The sequence below is a fragment of the Selaginella moellendorffii genome, unplaced genomic scaffold, assembly GCF_000143415.4.
Source record: "Selaginella moellendorffii unplaced genomic scaffold, v1.0 SELMOscaffold_2, whole genome shotgun sequence".
In the NCBI taxonomy this organism is placed as follows: domain Eukaryota; kingdom Viridiplantae; phylum Streptophyta; class Lycopodiopsida; order Selaginellales; family Selaginellaceae; genus Selaginella; species Selaginella moellendorffii.
Genome location: NW_003314263.1, coordinates 911,117 through 934,904, shown reverse-complemented (window position 1 = coordinate 934,904; position 23,788 = coordinate 911,117). Strand labels below are relative to the sequence as shown.

Genomic DNA, 23,788 nt, shown 5'->3' with positions numbered 1-23,788 from the left:
CTCGAAAAAATGAATGGTTAGGAAAACCTAAAGGATTTGTTTTGCAGAAAAAGCACCTAGCTTCAAGAAAAAGATGGAAAAAAAGGAGTTTATGTTAATTACAAATGTAAAAAGAAAGGAAAATTAGTTGCCTGTGCTGCAAGCAGCATATTCTCCTTGAGCTTCCTTGATCATGTCCAGCCCTTGTAGTGGTGGTGCTCTCTTGACGATCCCAGACATGTCCTCTGCAACCGCGCCCAACGTCACACACACAAAAGAAAAGAAAAAAGGATCAGAAAGCATAAAAAAAAAAAACGTGCCAAGCTTTTTTGTTTACCAGCGTTCCTGGGATCTTCTACAACGTTGAGATTAATCTTGTATTTATAATTATAAACATACTTATAATTTATAAACCTTCCTAAACACCTTTTAGTATAGTTCAGTCTTCTACCATTCAAATATTATTATTAGTCTATTTTACTTATCTTCTTTTCGTGTCGGACACAACTCATATTTTTACTTTACAATATTTTGTATCTAAGATATCATATGTTATTGGGTATTGCGATGTAAATACCTGAAAGCTAAAGCTTGCCGGGCAGTAACTGGATCAGACGCTAGCATCGATTTGACTAACTCCAGGGCGTCCTTGTCCTTGATTAAATCATCCAAAGCCCGGAGAAATTTTTTGATCGTCTCCAACACCTCTCCTTTAGCCTCTTTCTCTGGTAGCTCAGGCATTTCCAATGGCAAGATCATCCCCACTAGCAATATCCCAGCACTCCATATGTCCACTGCAGTTCCCACTTTCAGGGTTGTTTCTGGGGGATTGTTGCAAAGCCTCCTCGCACAGCTAAAATCGCCCAGCTTCACCTTGAAATCACATCCTTTGACCTTCACCAGGACGTTATCTTTTGTCATGCCCTGGTGCGCCACCCCACGTTCATGCAGCCATGCAAGCCCTAGAAGGAGCTGGCGCATTATCTCCTTGATCTTCTCTTCCCTGGTGAAAAACCTCGAACCAAGCTCCGATTCTTTGCCAGCTTTCGAAAGGTCCATTTGTAGATACTCCAACACGTTACCATTAGTATGCTCGAATACCATGTAGTAATTCCCGTCCTTGTCTAGCCCCATGTCAATCACGTCCAAAACGTTTTCATGTTTGCAATTTACCATGATCTCAAACTCCTTGAGGATTTGCTTGTGAACCTCCTTGCCTTTACCCATATTTTTTATCACGACTCTCTCGCCCAGATCATCGTATCCATGCGCCACCACAGAGCTTTCGCCATATCCAGACGCATAGTTATATCTGCCCAACACTTTCATTTCTCAAGCTATGGAGAAACCCTATGGAGGAACACTCTCTTTTATAGTCGCAGTAAAGGCGACGAAAAAGGGTGGCCGATTGGGGTTCAAATCCGAGTGTCGAAAATTTGGGTTTAGGGTTTTAGGGCGCGATTCTCCATAAACTGTTGGGCAGATATAACTATGCGTCTGCGGTGGCGCATGGATACGATCATCTGGGCGAGAGAGTAGTGCTAGGAAATAAGGAGGTTCACAAGCAAATCCTCAAGGAGCTTGAGATCATGGTAAATTGCAAACACGAAAACGTTTTGGACGTGATTGACATGGGGCATGGAATTACGAAACCGCTTTTCTCTTCTTCGACCTCTTTGTCGGCATCATCATCGAATCCTAACATAAATACCATCAGGAAGAACAGAAAAGAAAAAAGAGGAGAGCTACGAAAAAAGATGGTTACCTCCAAGTGATTCAAGTCAGGGTTCACAGAGGATTCCTGCGAGGCCTTTGTTGTTATGGTTGGCAGCAGAGCGGTGGTCGCAAAGTAATCGTTGTCGTCCTCGACATCGGCCCAAGACTTGACGGTAGCCGGACTTGGCACCCAAAACTACTCTGGCTGCTTTGCAATGCATGCTTGTCCGACTTCTTCTTGCTGGATTTTCGCTTAAGCGCAGAGAAAATGTTCGCAGTGCTTACAGCAGGCAATCCATCGCCTTTCCTGTATCCACCTCCAAACATTCTAGAACAATTGCCCTCTTGGAAGAAGCCTCACACTCTCGATCTGGATATAAAAGAGAAGAACAAAAAACCATTAATTCTGGTACTCGAAAAAAATCGGGTACACAGCAGATTCTCCCTTGGTGAGCACACACCGACCAGAGCAATTCCTACAGTAGAAATCAAGATTTCTAGCGCGAAATCGAGATTTGTCGCGCATAGATCTAGATTGAAATGAGCATATTCTAAAGATATACTTTACAGCAAAATTGTTACGCCCTACCCTAAGAGAATATACTCGGCATTTATACCATCTTTAGGGTTCCTTCTCCCCTGCTAACAATCGCGCGCAGGGCCTGGAGTTTCTGGAGCAATTGCGCGAAATTCGCGTGGCTGATTCGAACGATCTCGGCTGCCGCGGCCAGGCTCGTGCATAGCTGAGATTTCCCACACGACCCACATGAGAAATTGGGGAGGAATCGACCGATGGAGGCGACCCACCTTCTGGTTGAGCGAGGTCCAAGCGTAGCCGGGGCGCTCCAATGCGGCATTGAGATCGCGGCAGGTCTCCTGGATTTCCTGCAACGGTGGTATTCCTGAGCACTGATCGAGGGATTGAAAGAAAGAGAAAGCACCTCTACGAGATCGAGATCCTGAGGGAGATGATCATCTTGTTGCGTTGCTGATGGGCGATCCAACCAGGGGAAATTCGGTGATGCTGGATCTTTGCTAAGATCATGGATGAGATCGTCGAGAGCGAGAAGAGGCCCTCCCGAGGCCATGATAGAAAAGAAACTTAGGGCTCTTGTTAGTTCATAAAAACAGAAGTAGAGAGGAAAACAAATTAAAAGAAGATCACCAAAGTTCGATCACAGCCCTCTGGATAAACGAGAAGAAGATCATCACTAAGCGATTCAACATCTCGCAAAAAGGAAAAGAATGGATTTCTCCGAGGAGAAAGAGAAAGGAAGAAGAAATGAAAACCAGCTATGGTGGATGAAGAACAAAAGGAGGAATGCAAACCTTGCTCGCAGCATCAAGACGAACTTGAGCTTCTCCAGGAAGAGCCTCTTCTTGGTTCGCTTGACACGCTCCTTCTCCGCCTGGTGCCGCTGCTCCGACGGCTTTACGTAGTACTAGATCATTGAGCTTAGCGTCTTGTCCTGTCGCAACTTCCGGCCATAGCGCGCCATGGCTTGCTCGAAATTCAGCCCCTTGCAGTCGATATACACGCCGCGCACCTGTTGCTGCGCTCGATCCATCCATATCAGAGCGCTGCGATGCGAGAGAAACGAAAAGGAAAACAAAATGGGTGCTTGAGAACCGCGCCTGCATTGCCGCTTCTGTGGAGGCAATGCTGGAGCCTGGACTTCGCGAGCGCCTTGAATCCACGGCCAGGCCTCGCATTTCCAGCGGCAGATCCCAATCCCCGCCATGACAGGCAGAAAACCGCAGGCAAGCTTTGCTCGCTCGATCGATTCACGCGAAATGGGGTGTGGACTGGCAGTGGCACCGCTTTACTTGGTGAGAGTTGGTCTTTCATTTAGAAGTAGAACGAGAAGAAAAGGGATGCATCATCTTTTTCATCCAGCATGGTCAAGTTCTCCAAGCAGCTCGATGGCCATCTTGTTCCCGAGAAGCGATCGGCCTACCGCGATTAGTGGCAGTTCAAGAAGGATCTCAAGCAGATCAAGCTGGTGCTTCCGCAAGAAGCAAATTTTTTCTCCAGGTGGGGGTGCTGGTGCTGCTACTGCTGATGCTGCTGACTCTTCTCCCTCGCCCGCCGATTCTTCGCCCCTCAGGACTTTCAGCGGTCTCACCAGGCGGAAGATCTTGACATGGAGCCAGAGTGAAGTCCTTCGAGTAAGTTCTTCGTAACTGTCAAAGTTCTTCCTTTGAAAGCTTCTTTGATAGTTTTTGTTCTCCAGGTGCGTCAATTGCCCCCAGAGGAGCTTTATGAGACAGAACACTTCGGACCGATTTCACAGGTCGAAGAGGAGAAGATGTTATTCGCCCGCCTGGATGGCCATCTTAACAACGTGAATAAGTTTTACAGGACAAAGGAGGAGGAGTACTGCAAAAGAGCCGAGGCTTTGAGCAGGCAAATGCCAAACGCTGGAGTTATTCTCAGGTAGTTTGCTTTCTCTTAGAAATCTCGCGCTGATACGTCTCGAGGAATGCCTGCTGGAAACAGTAGCATTGAGATGGGAAATTCGCTTGAGCGGCAGCCTATATTCTGTTCACAAGACGTGAAATCTCCGGCACCATACTACTACGATAGCGTCCCTCTCGCAAGCATTGATACACCAATCCAAGAAAAATATATCTCAAGAGACGGACATCCACGCGACCAAGAAAAAGGTTCACTCTGCAGAGAAGGTGCTGCGCTTGGCATTCATCGAGTTTTATCGTGGCCTTGGACTCCAAATTAGTCTGTGTAAGATCCTTTCGTGCTTATTCCATCTGATTACAGCTCTTTGAACGTGGTGGCATTCGCAAAGATCTTGAAAAAATATGTCACGGTGAAAATCTGTGAGGACTCGAGAGAAAGCTCTGAAGTTTTTTATTTTAGGTGACTGGCAGGAAAGCAATGCCGATTTATTTGCGGGCTCGTACTTTAGCAGCTCTGACAAGGTGAGCCATCTTTGTTGTTTTACAACTTTTTGTTTGCATATTTCCGAGTAGGCCGCTAATCTCATGGAAAAAGTGGAGAAGCTTTTCATACGACGTATGTATTGCGGCGGGAAGTATGGCGCGAACAGGCACTCGGGCGTGCAGCGCCACCAGCGGTTTCGGCAAGCTGCTCAGGCAGAGGTGGTGCTCAACTTCTCGTGGTGGTGGTGGTGGTGATTTTGAGTTTGGTGGTGATTTTGGAGGTGGGGGGAGAGATTTTGGTGCTGCTGCTGCTCTGACATTTTATTTTTCTTTTTTCTTTCATCCGACTCCTGGCATTTGGCGCAACCAGCTTTCCGCAGCTTCAGTTGAAATGTCAGTTGATTGGCCACTGAACAATAACCGTTTCAAAGCCGTAGCATGAGAATGGCGACGCTCTAAAACTGACTTTAATTTCATTTTATGAAATAATAAAATTACTTTGCTCGTCCTAGTAGCAGTCATGAAAGAGTTTAGTGATATATCAATGTATTCTGGCTTTTTATCTGACTATACAATTTAACATATCCATAAAGAAACTTTGTCATTGATAAAAGCTTTACTTCTTCATGCATAATTGTACAGTTTGGTTATAAAACTGCATATGAGTGATTTTTTAGTGAACAGTTCATGCATTGTAACTAAATTTTGTTTGGCTTTATGATTATAGTTTTCAATTATTTTTCTTCCCACTTCATTTTTACACACCATTTTCTAGGCTTCGGCTGTTAAAAAACCAGCTTCAAATTCATCTTCCTTACATTTGCTTGATTTTGGAGTCAAAAGAGTTCATTGCAAATCTTCCAAACATCCCAGTCTCTTCTCAATTTCTTATGACACCAACTCTGGAAATGCACACTTCCCAGAAAACATCTTGTATAAAACAATCCCCATGCTCCACATGTCAACCTCTCTTGTCGTAAATATGGCCAGGAGATAAGATCTCTGATCATACTTCCTCTTCTTTGAAAACCTTGATGATGCTCCAAAAGTCTACCAACTTTATGTTCCCAAGCAAGTTCTCCCAAAACTCTAAAAGGATATTTTTAGACTTGATATTTGTGCATCTTGTGCACTATCTTGACTACTTGCTTAATCATGATTGTTGCCTTATGCTTTTTTGTTTTAGCAGCACATCCCTAAGTAAATATTTCCATAATGAGGTGATAATAATTTTTATCCCTTAAAACCTCCACAAACTTATGTACTATAGCTCCATTGCTATTTTGCCTTCACTTTTATGTACCATGGCTCCATTGCTGTTTTTTAGTTTTGTGCTTTTGAAGATTATTTGATCCATGATCTTATGCATCTTTGAGGGATGGGCCAATGCCTCAATCTCTGCCTCAGTTACATTCCTTCTCTAATAGAGTTTGCTCCCTTAAGGGGAGGTTTGTGCCCATTATTGCAAGGTTAGAACTCTGTCAAAGATAAGCTAGTGCACTTGTTTCATGTGAGAGGCAAGATAATACACTCTAGCTTTGAGTTGGAGGATGTTCACATCTTGCATAAAGTTAAAAATTGAAACTTTGTTGCAATTAAACACTATTTTGGCATTAGAAGTATATTGGTGGTAGAGTGTTCCATGGCAAGTCTTATAAATCATGGAGCATGGCATAGGGTAATGTACATATACGTTTATTGATCTCTGCCTCAACTTCCTCTTGTAGGCTTCCATCTGGGAGTGTATTATTGATGATCAAGTCTTCAATTGGATAATTCCTCACATGCAAAAAATTCACCATCCACTTTACACTTAATTTTGTACATACCACTCCTTAATAATGTAAAAATTGTTTATATCACTCTTCATCATCCCTACTTCCCATCCTCTTGTACCAATATGGCCTAGAAAAAAGATTGCACAAAGGCAAATAGATTTGCAAATGCTGAAATTTGCAAAATCTCATAGATTTCAAAAATACTTTTAAAATAAAAATATATTTCTAGACCTTTAAGTAAAATATAAAATAAACCAGAAACTGGCAGGCAGTGATCCTCCCAAAGTAGACCGTGCTGAGAGGGCTTGTGATTCATGGCCAGGACATGAAGATTGCAGAGGACGAGCTGCATGATGCAGTAGCCTCTTGTCTCCACAACTTTGTGCTGCCTCGCAAACAATCCATCTCTGATCACCTCTGGAACTTCCACAAGCTCATTTGTTACCATCACAATCGAGGACCTGTTGCGTAAACACTCTCATCTTCGGCTACGCGGAGAGTGGCGAGGCTGGCGGTGGAGCTCGACTCTCTAACTTTCGCCGCGGTGCTCAAAGCCTGTGGAAGCCTGGGGGATCTGGAAACTGGGAGGAAGATCCACGCCGAGGAGATTGGATCACTCCACAGGGACGATCCCGTTGTTGGGAGCTCGCTCGTCAGCTTCTATGGCAAGTGCGGGAGTGTGGACGAAGCTCGCCAAGTCTTCCACTCCATGGATCGAGGCAGCAAGATCTGGGGACTTGGAACTCGCTGCTGGAAGCTCACAGCCACGCGGGAGACACGAGCAACGTGTTGGATCTCTTCGAGCAAATGCTGCGCTCGGCATGGCCACGGACGACCCCAAGGAGATGTCGCATATGGCCCTGGAGGTGACGAGCTGCAAGGATGGTCATGGCGACGCTAGGTTGCAGAGCTTTTACACTACAGCCATGGACGTGTGGGCGCTGGGAGTGATCGCATATGAGCTGCTGAGAGACTACAAGCAGTTCAGGGAGATCAAGTTGTTGCGAGCCGGGGAATTCCCGGATGGTTGTCCTCTCTCAGAGGCGGAGGATCTCATCTGCGGGATGCTGGCTGTGGAGCCGAGCGAGAGGTTGACGCTGGATGGTGTGCTGGAGTGGATCGTTGAGAATTGCAGCAGTAAGATCAAGAAGACGATTCAAAAGAGGAGGCGCTGTGGAGTGAAGAGGAGTGCTCCCGGTTTTAGTCGCGACTTGGTTGTCAAGAAAGTTCGAGCAGCGTGTGTTAAATACATGCCACCATCAGCCAACTTGGTGAGCGCCTACTGTTAGTACATGAAGAGATAAATGTAAACTAGGGTGTAGTTTTTTCATACGGATCATATTTTAAAAACAATGATATAACGTGAATTTGTGTACCACTTGGTATGGTTGTTTGCTCGCCCCAAGCCCAGCTCGAAAACGCTCCTGGCTGCTCGTTGCGTGAAGCCTTGGCTGGTAGCCACCGAGTAGAAATCCCCAAGCCGGGAGAAATGGCATGGCTTGGACGACCTCGCGAGTGAGTTCCAGGTTCCCGGCCCGTCCCAGGATGTCTGTGACTGAATCGTAGTGCTCCCTCAAAGCTGTGATTCCAAAGTCGCCACTCATGAGCACGAAGTGGTGGAGTCCCTGTTCTAGCTTTCCGCCATGGCTGGATTCAGCGAGAACACTGAAGGCTTGCTTGTCGGGAGTGAGTCCTTCGATTGCCATCTTCGCCACCAGATCGAAGCAAGAGCTTAGCTCTCCGGCCTGAGCATTCCCTGCGATCATGGTATTGTAGGAGACGACGTTCTTCTCGGGAAAACGCTCGAAGAACCGTGCTGCCGCTTCTAAGTTGCCATTTCCAGTGACAGATCCGAGTTCCAGGAGACAAAATTAAAAACATAATTATAATTATTAATATAATAACTATTTTAATTTTTTTCTTTACATGATCTACTTAGAGAAAAAGATAAAATGTTTTGCAAAACTTTAAATGTATACATTCACAGTCTTCACAAGCATTGTTTACATTATAGCTATTGATGGGGCTGCATTGTTGATTTTAACCCAAACTGGTCTAAAATTTCCACTTGCAGTCGTCATTTTCGGGAGCGCTGTGTCGTCGGCCTTCTCTTGGAAATATGGCATCTTCAAGGCGTTTTGTGCCGAGATCCTCCTCGCCAGATCAATTGCCAGCATCCTTTTGAGCAGCTCCACCGCATCGGGGTCTTTAATTCCGCTTCTCACGTCCTCGGCTTTCCACCATGCCATCTTCTCCAAGATCCTCTTGCGTGCTCGCTCTCGGCGCCTGTCTTGATAGCCCATGCCACAGCCATCGATGTCCAGCTTCTTGGCGAAATCAGCCACAAAATAGTCGAGCGAGTCCCCATCCTCCTCGTCGGGCACGTCAAAGGGATTGCTACCCAGGAGCATCTCCGCAAATATACACCCGGCGCCCCACACGTCGATTGCGGTGCCAAAGCTGGTGGCACCCGTGAGAAGCTCCGGAGCGTTGAACGTTAAGGTCCCGACCTTGTTCGACCAGGGGCGCGTCCGCAGCCTCCTCACAGTAGCGAAGTCCGCCAGCTTCACAACAAACTTATTCTTCTCTCCATCCCTTTTGACGAGAACGTTGCTCGTCTTGACGTCTTGGTGAACGATTCTGTGCGCGTGAATCCACGCCAGGCCCTCGAGGATCTGGCGCACCATCACCATGAACGTACCCTGGTTGTTGCAGGTCAACCCAAGGAGATTGACAACGTTGTTGTGCGCTACCTCTTCCAGGATCTCCGACCCGTTGATGATGGCATCGTAAAGGTACTCGTGCTCGTACATCTTCTTCATGGCTACTTTGTCTCCAGTCTTTCAGTGGAACCCAACCCTCACCTCTCCATCCGCTCCAGCGCCTAGCAACCCCACGCCACTCGCCCACACATAGTCTGCCATCGCTCGAAAAAATGAATGGTTAGGAAAACCTAAAGGATTTGTTTTGCAGAAAAAGCACCCAGTTTCAAGAAAAAGATGGAGAAAAAGGAGTTTATTTTAATTACAAATGTAAAAAGAAAGGAAAAAAACTCTTTAAATCTTGGTCGCCTGCTCTGCGGGCAGCATATTCTCCTTGAGCTTCCTTGATCATGTGAAGCCCTTGTAGTGGTGGTGCTCTCTTGACGATCCCAGACATGTCCTCTGCAACCACACCCAACGTCACACACACAAAAGAAAAGAAAAAAGGATCAGAAAGCATAAAAAAAAAATGTGCCAAGCTTTTTTTTTTACCAGCGTCCGGGATCTTCTACAACGTTGAGATTAATCTTATATTTATAATTATAAACATACTTATAATTTATAAACCTTCCTAAACACTTTTTAGTTCGAATATTATTATTAGTCTATTTTACTTATCTTCTTTTCGTGTTGGACACAACTCATATTTTTACTTTACAATATTTTGTATCTAAGATATCATATGTTATTGGGTATTGTGATGTAAATACCTGAAAGCTAAAGCTTGCCGGGCAGTAACTGGATCAGATGCTAGCATCGATCTGACTAACTCCAGGGCGTCCTTGTCCTTGATTAAATCATCCAAAGCCTGGAGAAATTTTTTGATCGTCTCCAACACCTCTCCTTTAGCCTCTTTCTCTGGTAGCTCAGGCATTTCCAATGGCAAGAGCATCCCCACTAGCAATATCCCAGCACTCCATATGTCCACCGCAGTTCCCACTTTCAGGGTTGTTTCTGGGGGATTGTTGCAAAGCCTCCTCGCACAGCTAAAATCGCCCAGCTTCACCTTGAAATCACATCCTTTTGACCTTCACCAGGACGTTATCTTTTGTCATGCCCTGGTGCGCCACCCCACGTTCATGCAGCCATGCAAGCCCTAGAAGGAGCTGGCGCATTATCTCCTTGATCTTCTCTTCCCTGGTGAAAAACCTCGAACCAAGCTCCGATTCTTTGCCAGCTTTCGAAAGGTCCATTTGTAGATACTCCAACACGTTACCATTAGTATGCTCGAATACCATGTAGTAATTCCCGTCCTTGTCTAGCCCCATGTCAATCACGTCCAAAACGTTTTCATGTTTGCAATTTACCATGATCTCAAACTCCTTGAGGATTTGCTTGTGAACCTCCTTGCCTTTACCCATATTTTTTATCACGACTCTCTCGCCCAGATCATCGTATCCATGCGCCACCGCAGAGCTTTCGCCATATCCAGACGCATAGTTATATCTGCCCAACACTTTCATTTCTCAAGCTATGGAGAAACCCTATGGAGGAACACTCTCTTTTATAGTCGCAGTAAAGGCGACGAAAAAGGGTGGCCGATTCAGTGTCGAAAATTTGGGTTTAGGGTTTTAGGGCGCGTTTCTCCATAAACTGTTGGGCAGATATAACTATGCGTCTGCGGTGGCGCATGGATACGATCATCTGGGCGAGAGAGTAGTGCTAGGAAATAAGGAGGTTCACAAGCAAATCCTCAAGGAGCTTGAGATCATGGCAAATTGCAAACACGAAAACGTTTTGGACGTGATTGACATGGGGCATGGAATTACGACACCGCTTTTCTCTTCTTCGACCTCTTTGTCGGCATCATCGTCGAATCCTAACATACATACCATCAGGAAGAACAGAAAAGGAAAAAGAGGAGAGCTACGAAAAAAGATGGTTACCTCCAAGTGATTCAAGTCAGGGTTCACAGAGGATTCCTGCGAGGCCTTTGTTGTTATGGTTGGCAGCAGAGCGGTGGTCGCAAAGTAATCGTTGTCGTCCTCGACATCGGCCCAAGACTTGACGGTAGCCGGACTTGGCACCCAAAACTACTCTGGCTGCTTTGCAATGCATGCTTGTCCGACTTCTTCTTGCTGGATTTTCGCTTAAGCGCAGAGAAAATGTTCGCAGTGCTTACAGCAGGCAATCCATCGCCTTTCCTGTATCCACCTCCAAACATTCTAGAACAATTGCCCTCTTGGAAGAAGCCTCACACTCTCGATCTGGATATAAAAGAGAAGAACAAAAAACCATTAATTCTGGTACTCGAAAAAAATCGGGTACACAGCAGATTCTCCCTTGGTGAGCACACACCGACCAGAGCAATTCCTACAGTAGAAATCAAGATTTCTAGCGCGAAATCGAGATTTGTCGCGCATAGATCTAGAAGGGGCTAGGCATTGAAATGAGCATATTCTAAAGATATACTTTACTGCAAAATTGTTACGCCCTACCCTAAGAGAATATACTCGGCATTTATACCATCTTTAGGGTTCCTTCTCCCCTGCTAACAATCGCGCGCAGGGCCTGGAGTTTCTGGAGCAATTGCGCGAAATTCGCGTGGCTGATTCGAACGATCTCGGCTGCCGCGGCCAGGCTCGTGCATAGCTGAGATTTCCCACACGACCCACATGAGAAATTGGGGAGGAATCGACCGATGGAGGCGACCCACCTTCTGGTTGAGCGAGGTCCAAGCGTAGCCGGGGCGCTCCAATGCGGCATTGAGATCGCGGCAGGTCTCCTGGATTTCCTGCAACGGTGGTATTCCTGAGCACTGATCGAGGGATTGAAAGAAAGAGAAAGCACCTCTACGAGATCGAGATCCTGAGGGAGATGATCATCTTGTTGCGTTGCTGATGGGCGATCCAACCAGGGGAAATTCGGTGATGCTGGATCTTTGCTAAGATCATGGATGAGATCGTCGAGAGCGAGAAGAGGCCCTCCCGAGGCCATGATAGAAAAGAAACTTAGGGCTCTTGTTAGTTCATAAAAACAGAAGTAGAGAGGAAAACAAATTAAAAGAAGATCACCAAAGTTCGATCACAGCCCTCTGGATAAACGAGAAGAAGATCATCACTAAGCGATTCAACATCTCGCAAAAAGGAAAAGAATGGATTTCTCCGAGGAGAAAGAGAAAGGAAGAAGAAATGAAAACCAGCTATGGTGGATGAAGAACAAAAGGAGGAATGCAAACCTTGCTCGCAGCATCAAGACGAACTTGAGCTTCTCCAGGAAGAGCCTCTTCTTGGTTCGCTTGACACGCTCCTTCTCCGCCTGGCGCCGCTGCTCCGACGGCTTCACGTAGTACTCCTTCTTGAGCAGATCAGTGAGCGTCTTGTCCTGTCGCATCTTCCGGCCATAGCGCGCCATGGCTTGCTCGAAATTCAGCCCCTTGCAGTCGATATACACGCCGCGCACCTGTTGCTGCGCTCGATCCATCCATATCAGAGCGCTGCGATGCGAGAGAAACGAAAAGGAAAACAAAATGGGTGCTTGAGAACCGCGCCTGCATTGCCGCTTCTGTGGAGGCAATGCTGGAGCCTGGACTTCGCGAGCGCCTTGAATCCACGGCCAGGCCTCGCATTTCCAGCGGCAGATCCCAATCCCCGCCATGACAGGCAGAAAACCCCAGGCAAGCTTTGCTCGCTCGATCGATTCACGGGAAATGGGGTGTGGACTGGCAGTGGCACCGCTTTACTTGGTGAGAGTTGGTCTTTCATTTAGAAGTAGAACGAGAAGAAAAGGGATGCATCATCTTTTTCATCCAGCATGGTCAAGTTCTCCAAGCAGCTCGATGGCCATCTTGTTCCCGAGTGGCGATCGGCCTACCGCGATTAGTGGCAGCTCAAGAAGGATCTCAAGCAGATCAAGCTGGTGCTTCCGCAAGAAGCAAATTTTTTCTCCAGGTGGGGGTGCTGGTGCTGCTACTGCTGATGCTGCTGGCTCTTCTCCCTCGCCCGCCGATTCTTCGCCCCTCAGGACTTTCAGCGGTCTCACCAGGCGGAAGATCTTGACATGGAGCCAGAGTGAAGTCCTTCGAGTAAGTTCTTCGTAACTGTCAAAGTTCTTCCTTTGAAAGCTTCTTTGATAGTTTTTGTTCTCCAGGTGCGTCAATTGCCCCCAGAGGAGCTTTATGAGACAGAACACTTCGGACCGATTTCACAGGTCGAAGAGGAGAAGATGTTATTCGCCCGCCTGGATGGCCATCTTAACAACGTGAATAAGTTTTACAGGACAAAGGAGGAGGAGTACTGCAAAAGAGCCGAGGCTTTGAGCAGGCAAATGCCAAACGCTGGAGTTATTCTCAGGTAGTTTGCTTTCTCTTAGAAATCTCGCGCTGATACGTCTCGAGGAATGCCTGCTGGAAACAGTAGCATTGAGATGGGAAATTCGCTTGAGCGGCAGCCTATATTCTGTTCACAAGACGTGAAATCTCCGGCACCATACTACTACGATAGCGTCCCTCTCGCAAGCATTGATACACCAATCCAAGAAAAATATATCTCAAGAGACGGACATCCACGCGACCAAGAAAAAGGTTCACTCTGCAGAGAAGGTGCTGCGCTTGGCATTCATCGAGTTTTATCGTGGCCTTGGACTCCAAATTAGTCTGTGTAAGATCCTTTCGTGCTTATTCCATCAGATTACAGCTCTTTGAACGTGGTGGCATTCGCAAAGATCTTGAAAATCTGTGAGGACTCGAGGGAAAGCTCTGAAGTTTTTTATTTTAGGTGACTGGCAGGAAAGCAATGCCGATTTATTTGCGGGCTCGTACTTTAGCAGCTCTGACAAGGTGAGCCATCTTTGTTGTTTTACAACTTTTTGTTTGCATATTTCCGAGTAGGCCGCTAATCTCATGGAAAAAGTGGAGAAGCTTTTCATACGACGTATGTATTGCGGCGGGCGTGCAGCGCCACCAGCGGTTTCGGCAAGCTGCTCAGGCAGAGGTGGTGCTCAACTTCTCGTGGTGGTGGTGGTGGTGGTGATTTTGAGTTTGGTGGTGATTTTGGAGGTGGGGGGAGAGATTTTGGTGCTGCTGATGCTCTGACATTTTATTTTATTTTTTCTTTCATCCGACTCCTGGCATTTGGCGCAACCAGCTTTCCGCAGCTTCAGTTGAAATGTCAGTTGATTGGCCACTGAACAATAACCGTTTCAAAGCCGTAGCATGAGAATGGCGACGCTCTAAAACTGACTTTAATTTCATTTTATGAAATAATAAAATTACTTTGCTCGTCCTAGTAGCAGTCATGAAAGAGTTTAGTGATATATCAATGTATTCTGGCTTTTTATCTGATTATACAGTTTAACATATCCATAAAGAAACTTTGTCATTGACAAAAGCTTTACTTCTTCATGCATAACTGTATAGTTTGGTCACAAAATTGCATATGAGTGATTTTTTAGTGAACAATTCATGCATTGTAACTAAATTTTGTTTGGCTTTATGATTATAGTTTTCAATTGTTTTTCTTCCCACTTTATTTTCACACACCATTTTCTAGGCTTTGTTTGCTAGAAAACCAGCTTCAAACTCATTTTCCCTACATTTGCTTGATTTTGGAGTCAAGAGAGTTCATTACAAATCCTCCAAACATCCCAATCTCTTCTCAATTTCTCATGACACCAACTCTGGAAATGCACACTTCCCAGACAACATCTTGTATAAAACAATCCCCATGCTCCACATGTCAACCTCTCTTGTCATAAATATGGCCAGGAGATAAGATCTCTGATCATACTTGGTAGCGACCTCTTCTTTGAAAACTTTGACAATGCTCCAAAAGTCTACTGACTTTATGTTCCCAAGCAAGTTCTCCCAAAACTCTAAAAGGATGTTTTTAAACTTGATATCCTTATAAGTAATGCCCCTCTTGTGCATCTTGTGCACTATCTTTACTACTTTGCTTAATCATGATTGCTGCCTTATGCTTTTTTGTTTTAGCAGCACATAGCTCCATAATGAGGTGATAGTAATCTTTATCCCTTAAAACCTCCATTTTATAGCTCCATTGCTATTTTTAATTTTGCACTTTCACTTTTATGTACCATGGCTCCATTGCTTTTTTTTAGTTTTGTGCTTTTGAAGATTATTTGATCCATGATCTTTGAGAAATGGGCCAATGCCTCAATCTCTGCCTCAGCTACATTCCTTCTCTAATGCTTGCTTTAGAGTTTGCTCCCTTAGGAGGAGGTTCATGCCTTTTTTTTATTCCCTATTACAAGGTTAGAACTCTGTTAAAGATAAGTTAGTGCACTGTTTCATGTGAGAGGCAAGGTAATACACTCTAGCCTTGAGTTGGAAAATGTTCACACCTCGCATAGAGTTACAAATTGGAACTTTGTTGCAATTAAACACTGTTTTGGCACTAGAAGTATATTGGTGGTAGAGTGCTCCATGACAAGTCTTGTAAATCATGGAGCATGGCATGGGGTAATGTACATATATGTTTATCGATCTCTGCCTCAACTTCCTCTTGTAGGCCTCCATCTGGGAGTGTGTTATTGATGATCAAGCCTTCAATTGGATAATTCCTCACATGCAAAAAATTTACCATCCACTTTACACTTAATTTTGTACATACCACTCCTTAATAATGTAAAAATTGTTTATATCACTCTTCATCATCCCTACTTCCCATCCTCTTGTACCAATATGGCCTAGCAAAAAGATTGCACAAAGGCAAATAGATTTGCAAATGCTGAAATTTGCAAAATCTCATAGATTTCAAAAATAATTTTAAAATAAAAATATATTTCTAGACCTTTAAGTAAAAGATAAAATAAACCAGAAACTGGCAGGCAGTGATCCTCCCAAAGTAGACCGGGCTTGTGATTCATGGCCAGGACATGAAGATTGCAGAGGACGAGCTGCGTGATGCAGTAGCTTCTTGTCTCCACAACCTTGTGCTGCCTCGCAAACAATCCATCTCTGATCACCTCTGGAACTTCCACGAGCTCATTTGTTACCATCACAATCGAGGACCTGTTGCGTAAACACTCTCATCTTCGGCTATGTGGAGAGTGGCGAGGCTGGCGGTGGAGCTCGACTCTCTAACTTTTGCCGCGGTACTCAAAGCCTGTGGAAGCCTGGGGGATCTGGAAACTGGGAGGAAGATCCACGCCGAGGAGATTGGATCACTCCACAGGGACGATCCCGTTGTTGGGAGCTCGCTCGTCAGCTTCTATGGCAAGTGCGGGAGTGTGGACGAAGCTCGCCAAGTCTTCCGCTCCATGGATCGAGGCAGCAAGATCTGGGGACTTGGAACTCGCTGCTGGAAGCTCACAGCCACGCGGGAGACACGAGCAGCGTGTTGGATCTCTTCGAGCAAATGCTGCGCTCGGTATGGCCACGGACGACCCCAAGGAGATGTCGCATATGGCCCTGGAGGTGACGAGCTGCAGGATGGTCATGGCGACGCTAGGTTGCAGAGCTTTTACACTACAGCCATGGACGTGTGGGCGCTGGGAGTGATCGCATATGAGCTGCTGAGAGACTACAAGCAGTTCAGGGAGATCAAGTTGTTGCGAGCCGGGGAATTCCCGGATGGTTGTCCTCTCTCAGAGGCGGAGGATCTCATCTGCGGGATGCTGGCTGTGGAGCCGAGCGAGAGGTTGACGCTGGATGGTGTGCTGGAGTGGATCGTTGAGAATTGCAGCAGTAAGATGAAGAAGACGATTCAAAAGAGGAGGCGCTGTGGAGTGAAGAGGAGTGCTCCCGGTTTTAGTAGCGACTTGGTTGTCAAGAAAGTTCGAGCAGCGTGAGTGTGTTAAATACATGCCACCATCAGCCAACTTGGTGAGCACCTACTGTTAGTACATGAAGAGATAAATGTAAACCAGGGTGTAGTTTTTTCATACAGATCATATTTTTAAAACAATGATATAACGTGAATTTGTGTACCACTTGGTATGGTTGTTTGCTCGCCCCAAGCCCAGCTCGAAAACGCTCCTGGCTGCTCGTTGCGTGAAGCCTTGGCTGGTAGCCACCGCGTAGCAATCTCCAAGCCAGAAGATCCGGGAGAAATGGCATGGCTTGGACGACCTCTCGACATCCCCATTATTAAAATTATGTATTAAAATATTTTAATATTATTTAGTCTCAATTACTAATACATATTCCAAAACTATAATAATAATACTTTTTAACTATATGCTTCAATAATATTATAACTCAATGCTATAGCCTTTATGAGCCTTTTATGGTCTGATAGTATTGATTTAACTTAGCTCTGTCATTAAAAATTTATATAATCCCAGAATAATTAATAATATAATTACTAAACTAAAGAAAAAAATTAAAAATACATAATATCTTAATTAAAAGCGATATCATATAAATTATTATAATTATGTTCTAAGATATGATATCTCTTTGCACTGTTTGAATTTTAATTTTGTCTCCTGGAACTCAATGCTCGGAGCTCGTGAGCGGCGACTTTGGAATCACAGCTTTGAGGGAACACTACGATTAAGTCACAGACATCCTGGGACGGGCCGGGAACCTGGAACTTGCTCGCGAGATCGTCCAAGCCATGCCATTTCTCCCGGCTTGGGGATCGCTACTCGGTGGCTATCAGATGCAAAGTGGCCAAGGCTTCACGCAACGAGCAGCCAGGAGCGTTTCCGAGCTGGGCATGGGGCGGGCAAACAGCCATACCAAGTGGTACACAAATTCACGTTATATCATTGATTTTAAAATATGATCTGTATGATCAAACTACACCCTGGTTTACATTTATCTCTTCATGTACTAACAGTAAGCGCTCACCAAGTTGGCTGATGGAGGCATGTATTTAACACACTCACGCTGCTCGAACTTTCTTGACAACCAAGTCGCTACTAAAACCGGGAGCACTCCTCTTCACTCCACAGCGCCTCCTCTTTTGAATCGTCTTACTGCTGCAATTCTCCACGATCCAGGGATGCTCCAGCACACCATCCAGCGTCAACCTCTCGCTCGGCTCCACAGCCAGCATCCCGCAGATGAGATCCTCCGCCTCGTCTGAGAGAGGACAACCATCCGGGAATTCCCCGGCTCGCAACAACTCGATTTCCCTGGATTGCTTGTAGCCTCTCAGCAGCTCATATGCGATCACTCCCAGCGCCCACACGTCGATGGCCGCAGTGTAAAAGCTCTGCGACCTTGCGTCACCCTTGCAGCTCGTCACCTCCGGGGCCATATACTTCCCGGTTCCACAGCACTGCGACATCTCCTTGGGGTCGTCCGTGGCCACGCCGAAGTCTCCAATCACCACCTCGTGCACGGCAGCAGCGCCCAGCTTGACGAAGACGTTCTCCGGCTTGAGATCCCGGTGGACGATGCCGCTGCTATGTATCCCCTTGAGCGCCTCCGCCAGCCTCTGGATGGTCTTGGCGGCCTCCTCCTCGCCCAGCGGCCCTCCCTTGATCAATCGATGGAACAGGCTAGGACCGCACAGCTCCATCACCATGGTCCCGTAGCAAGCCCCGCCGCTCCTCTCCTTCACGAAGCCCGCCAAGGAGACCACTCCAGCGCAGCCGCGGAGCTTGGACATGAGCCGGAGCTCTCTCCCGGCGTCCCTCCCCGCTCGAAACATCTTTCCGGCGTAGCTCGTGGCCCCCTTGAGCACGAAAACCTGGCCCTGGCTCCCGCAACCCAGCCTCTGGCCCCTCGTGTAGATCTTGAGGAGCTCGGCACAATCATCGTCCTCAAACTCAACGTCTTGGCGGACCATCGCAGAGCTTCTCCTCTCGCGCAAGCTTCCTTGAGATGAGAAATAAAAAGGGTAGAAACCCTAGCTTCTCATAACGACTATTTGTCGACGGTTGGGATGGCGTTCTGCCGTCGGATGAGATGTGACTGCGATCTAGCCGAGAATAATCTAATTGTTTATTGAATATTCACTATTGACCCGTCACCTTCTTGGGAGTTGACGCCCCAAGCTTGTTCTTGGGGTTGTGCGTGGTGTTGAGTTGCCAGACCAGCTTTTGCAAGTTCCCCGACCTCCCCGGCAAACACATCAAAGTTCTTCCTAGTAGTTCATCCACTTTGCATGCGTTAGATCGAGGAGTGAAGGTTTGGAAACTTGCCTTTGTATGAGAAACACGCAACTCCTTGAGAAGGAGCACGAGCTCCTCCAGTTTCCAGTTGATTGCAAGTCGTTTATAATCCTAGAACAAAGCTTGCAAGGTGAATCCTTGTGAAGAACATGAAAGGTTTGTAGAGGAAGCAAACCTTGTAGCTTTGCTCGTATACAGGATATGCTTGCAGTTCTGGGAGCCTCAGCCGCTCCCTGTGCTTTCAAATCCTCAATGTCTCGCTCACTAGAACTCCTTTTAAAAACCAACATGTTAAACTCATTTAGAAACTACTTAAGCTTGTTTTTTTAATTTTTTTAACAAGTTTTTGTTTAATCTCACTTAATGAGTTTTTCTTAATCATTTTAACGTCTATATTTCACCATCAATGATTCTAACCAAGATAGTCTTTGCCGATTTTGATATGTAAGTGCATAAATGTTCTGAGGCAAGCCTTTCACGTGTTGCAGCCAGGTGACTTGGCCTTCCTCTCTACTTCAAAACCCTGATCAACATAAACATACCAAGCTTCATGAGATGTCCTTGGTGCTCTCACTTGAAGAATATTATGAGATTTTGGCCATATTGGAACAACATCTCCTGATTCAAGAAGTTTACATGGTAACCTTGAGGATTTTACATCCTAAACAATTTGATCTCCACGCCATTTTCCATCTGGGATCAGAACCACACATATCTCATGCTCTATGAGCTCAACAGGTTGAATGCAATCAACGCTGAACTTATGCATTGCACTTGTAAGCAGATGCATACTCGAAAACTCATATTTTTCTGGATGGCCATTTGTTATTTCATAACGAAAATAATCTGTTGCAAGGTAAACCTGCAAAAGAATCAAAGTTCTTCGTAGTAGATCATCCACTTTGCACATGTTAGATTGAGGTGTGAAGGCTTGAAAACTTGCCTGAGAAACACTCAAGTCCTTGACAAGGAGCACGAGCTCTTCTAGTTTCCTGTCACAAGTTGATTGCAAGTTGTTTATCTGCATTTTCAATCCTGGAAAAAAGCTCCCAAGTTGAATCCTTGTGAAGAACATGAAAGCTTTGCAAAGGAAGCAAACCTTGTAGCTTTGCTCGTACTGTGACAAGCCCCTAGTGTGCTGCTCCCTGTGCTTCCAAATCCTGGATGTCTTGCTCAATCTTTCTACCAAGAAATACGAGATCAAAAGATTGTGGAAGCTTATATAGCTAGAAATGTTTAGAGGTTCACAAGAAGCACTTTTTTTTGGAGTGTTAATCTCAATTTACAACTATGTTGTTTTGCTTTTCTAGAGATGACACAGACCAATTTATTAAGTATAAGGGTACCTAATGAGACTGGTAAGGATCAATCATATATTTTTATATATAATTATCTAGTACATATAATTTCTCTTACATAAATTAGTGTATTTATTTTAAGCCTAAAAATATATTATTTATGAGAAATATGAAAATTATTAAAATTTAAATAATTAAATAAATCCATCACCACACCTTTATAAAGTTATAAATAGCAATGTAACCCTTCATAAGGAAATTCTTAAAATTTTTAATTTTTGATTTGCAATACCATGAAAAGGAACAACTCAATAACAAATAGTATGGGCATTATAAAATTAATAAATGAAAAATATTAATTTTATTTATTTCAAACTCTGACATTATTTTTATAATTATTTCCAAGTCATCATGTACTTTAAAGATCTTTTGTGACTATGGTGGAGTGGAAGAGGAAGTAATTGCAATAGGAAGTACATACATTTGAAAATGGCTATAATTCATAACTATAGTGAGTGAAAAGTAAATCCATTAGATTAGTGAGTGAAGGATATAATTGTAACACTACTAATAGTTGCACAAATAGAAAAACTGATGAGTATATTTAAAAAAGAGTGTGCTCAAATTATGATGGTGTTGTAGTGCATCAATAAAAGGTTACATCATTAATAAAAAACCAAAAAATTAATACAAGAACCAAAAACTTTAATAACTTTGCTAGATCATACTTCGATAGTGTTTAATAGTTAATCCCACTAGTCTTTACTTCCAAATTTTATTTTAGAAGTTCTTTTTGCAATGATGTAAAATATTTAACATAACTAATAAATAATGTGAAATTTACTATGAAAATATTTCACTTTCCTTTTCTATTAAAAAAACTTTATTTTCTCTTCAATCAAATAGATTTTTTACTAAATTTTCAATAAGAAAGATTAAAAAATAAATTAAATATAAAATAGGATAAAAAATTTATTTATTATTTAAACAAGGTCAATTATGACTTATAATGCGAAGTTCCTAAATCTCATTATGTTTAATGCTAAATAGAAGGTTGTGCTTGTATAGAAGTTTGTGAAAGAGAAAATGTATTAATTAAAAATATTTTTAATGATTAAAAAGAAATAATATAATTTTTTTTGCTTTCATAATTTCATGGATATTATTTTTTGTCATTAGACTCTTTCTCTTCATGATATTATTCATCAAAAATTAAAATGTTTAAACTTTCTTGATTTTAGTAGTGAGAAGATAAAATTTTTCTAAATATAATTACTTATATTTTAAACATTTACATTTTACCCTCTCTCTCTATATATAGAATAACTAGCTTAAATAAATTAACTAGTTTTATGTAATAAATAATAATACTTTAGCAAAATCATGTTTATATTTAAATAGTACTAGGTAATTATCAAAGTTTTTGATAAAATAAAGTAGAAAATAATACTAACTAAATCCTTGTACTTTTTTGTTTGTTATTCTTTATTGGTCTAATTAAGTGCCTCTAATTTGATAGATTGGTGTGTGTTATCTCTAGACAGGTAAAATAACATAATTATAAATTGAAATCAACACTCCAAAAACAAGTATTTCTTATAAACTTCTAAAACACTAAAAGCTACTGAGTTTTAATGTTAAGTTTGAGTCAAGAAAAATTATAAAATCAATATGAGTTTGTATCATATAAGTTTTGAAATATATGTATTATTACATAATTATATAAGTATTAAAACACATATAGTTTTACATTTATAAGTTCAGAGCTTAATTAGACTTATACCATGGTTTTCAGGTGCTTATGTGCATAATGCAAGTTAAGAAATCCTCTTGGTTTTAAAACTGAATTTGATTTTAGATCCTAAATCATTTTTGTTTTTGTTTTTTTTTAGATGCTACTACAAGTGAGGGCTCCAGCTACACTAACTTTAAGGCAACTGATGGTATGGATTATATAATGGTGTAAAAATTGATTAGTTTCTATGTCTTTTATCAAATATAAATATCATGACACCAAAACATAAACTTTTTATAGATTCACAACTACTAAGTTTCTTCAGTCACTAGTACAAAGGTTTTGTCTAATGATGACAATGCTTTCCAAAAGATTTTGAGTATGATGGCCTTGCTGGATAAGCCTCATTGCTCGCAGCATATGACGGATGATATATTACAGATTTGATTTAAGGATGACGGTGATGGTTCTCTTCCCAAACTTTTGAGTGCTCGTGGTGGTGGAATTACGATACCACAGAGTTAATGCAAACCCCTTACAAAGACATAGGATTGTGCAGTGTCATGCTGTTTGTTTTCACGATAATGCACCTTCATTAAAGTTTCTTGGTTTGGTTGACGGTGAAAGTTCATTGAACAGATTGGTTTGAACCCCTAAACCCTAAACTAATCATAGAAAGATTGAACTTATGACTACCATCAACTTCAATGAACTTTAACATAAACGTGATCCAAAGATGGAGGGTACAATGAAACAAGTTTGGCATAGTTCAAAATGGATAAAGTACTTTGCATTCTGCGATAGTGGTAGAACTTTTGAGCTTCCAATTCACTGCTTGTCATGCAAGAGATGGATTCAGACTTGGCCACAAAGACATATACGTTCTCTAGTCAATAGTACAATCATTGTCATGGTTGTAGTTTTACTACATGCCCAGAATGCAGCAGTGATGTCCCATGCAATCCAAGGTTTGCAAATGGTGATCCACAAAATTTAGCACTAATGCTATATGCTGATGGTTTTCAAGTAACATCAACTAAAATGAGAAGCATAATATTGTCATGCTCAACGAAGGGACACAAGGCATTCACGAGGTTGAGGAACTCATTCTGCCAGTATTGTATATTTAGAAGGATGAGCTACCTAACAATATGGACAATGCAAATGTTCTTGATGTCTTTTTAGATCATATCATGCAACAGTTAGAAGATTTGTACCTGAATGGACACGCAACTAAATATTCATTATAAATAAACTTTATATTTAACTTTCAGTAGTTTAGATTTTAGGGCTTGAACAAAAGTTCAGCATGTGAGCTATTGAAGATGAGCTTTAGTAAGTTCTTTTTTCTATTTAATCATTTGTAACCACTTTATATTTTCTATTCTTTGCAGTGGGAGGAAATCCATGTAGATATTGCTCAATTCGTAATACTAGAAAGTAGAAACTTTATAGAGATGTTTGGCAGAAAACCAAGAGACTGAGACCAATGTCAAACGATGGAAGAAGTCGAGGTAGCTATTAATCATCTTCAAATGGGAAATACCTCTACAGAAAAGAGTTATGGACCAAGAGGCAAATCTGCTCTACATT

The 23,788-nt window shown here is 43.3% G+C and overlaps 4 protein-coding genes and 2 long non-coding RNA genes across 6 annotated transcripts; 2 read left to right on the top strand and 4 right to left on the bottom strand.

The window, feature by feature from the left end:
• Positions 1-123: 123 nt before the first annotated feature.
• Positions 124-1,308, bottom strand: LOC112351526 (serine/threonine-protein kinase STE20-like). The gene is made up of 3 exons (XM_024689576.1): positions 557-1,308; positions 317-324; positions 124-224 (listed from the first exon to the last, which is right to left on the bottom strand). The coding sequence occupies exons 1-3, from the start codon at positions 1,306-1,308 to the stop codon at positions 124-126; spliced, it is 861 nt and encodes a 286-aa protein (XP_024545344.1).
• Positions 1,309-2,226: 918 nt separating this feature from the next.
• LOC112340977 lies at positions 2,227-3,439 on the bottom strand. Its single transcript, XM_024660299.1, has 4 exons — positions 3,025-3,439; positions 2,637-2,880; positions 2,503-2,580; positions 2,227-2,438 (listed from the first exon to the last, which is right to left on the bottom strand). The coding sequence occupies exons 1-2, from the start codon at positions 3,406-3,408 to the stop codon at positions 2,857-2,859; spliced, it is 408 nt and encodes a 135-aa protein (XP_024516067.1). The 5' UTR covers positions 3,409-3,439; the 3' UTR covers positions 2,227-2,438; positions 2,503-2,580; positions 2,637-2,856.
• A 1,408-nt stretch (positions 3,440-4,847) lies between these two features.
• On the top strand, positions 4,848-5,104 carry LOC112342407. The gene is made up of 2 exons (XR_002990959.1): positions 4,848-4,877; positions 4,967-5,104. It is a non-coding gene; the product is annotated as an uncharacterized LOC112342407 (long non-coding RNA).
• A 6,430-nt stretch (positions 5,105-11,534) lies between these two features.
• On the bottom strand, positions 11,535-12,820 carry LOC112340962. Its single transcript, XM_024660252.1, has 4 exons — positions 12,315-12,820; positions 11,927-12,170; positions 11,793-11,870; positions 11,535-11,728 (listed from the first exon to the last, which is right to left on the bottom strand). Exons 1-2 carry the CDS (start codon positions 12,731-12,733, stop codon positions 12,161-12,163), a joined length of 429 nt encoding a protein of 142 aa, XP_024516020.1. The 5' UTR covers positions 12,734-12,820; the 3' UTR covers positions 11,535-11,728; positions 11,793-11,870; positions 11,927-12,160.
• Positions 12,821-14,102: 1,282 nt separating this feature from the next.
• Positions 14,103-14,358, top strand: LOC112342409. The gene is made up of 2 exons (XR_002990960.1): positions 14,103-14,132; positions 14,221-14,358. It is a non-coding gene; the product is annotated as an uncharacterized LOC112342409 (long non-coding RNA).
• A 3,567-nt stretch (positions 14,359-17,925) lies between these two features.
• LOC9661825 (calcium/calmodulin-dependent protein kinase type 1G) lies at positions 17,926-18,837 on the bottom strand. The gene has a single exon (XM_024689541.1). It carries the CDS (start codon positions 18,835-18,837, stop codon positions 17,926-17,928), a length of 912 nt encoding a protein of 303 aa, XP_024545309.1.
• Positions 18,838-23,788: the final 4,951 nt, after the last annotated feature.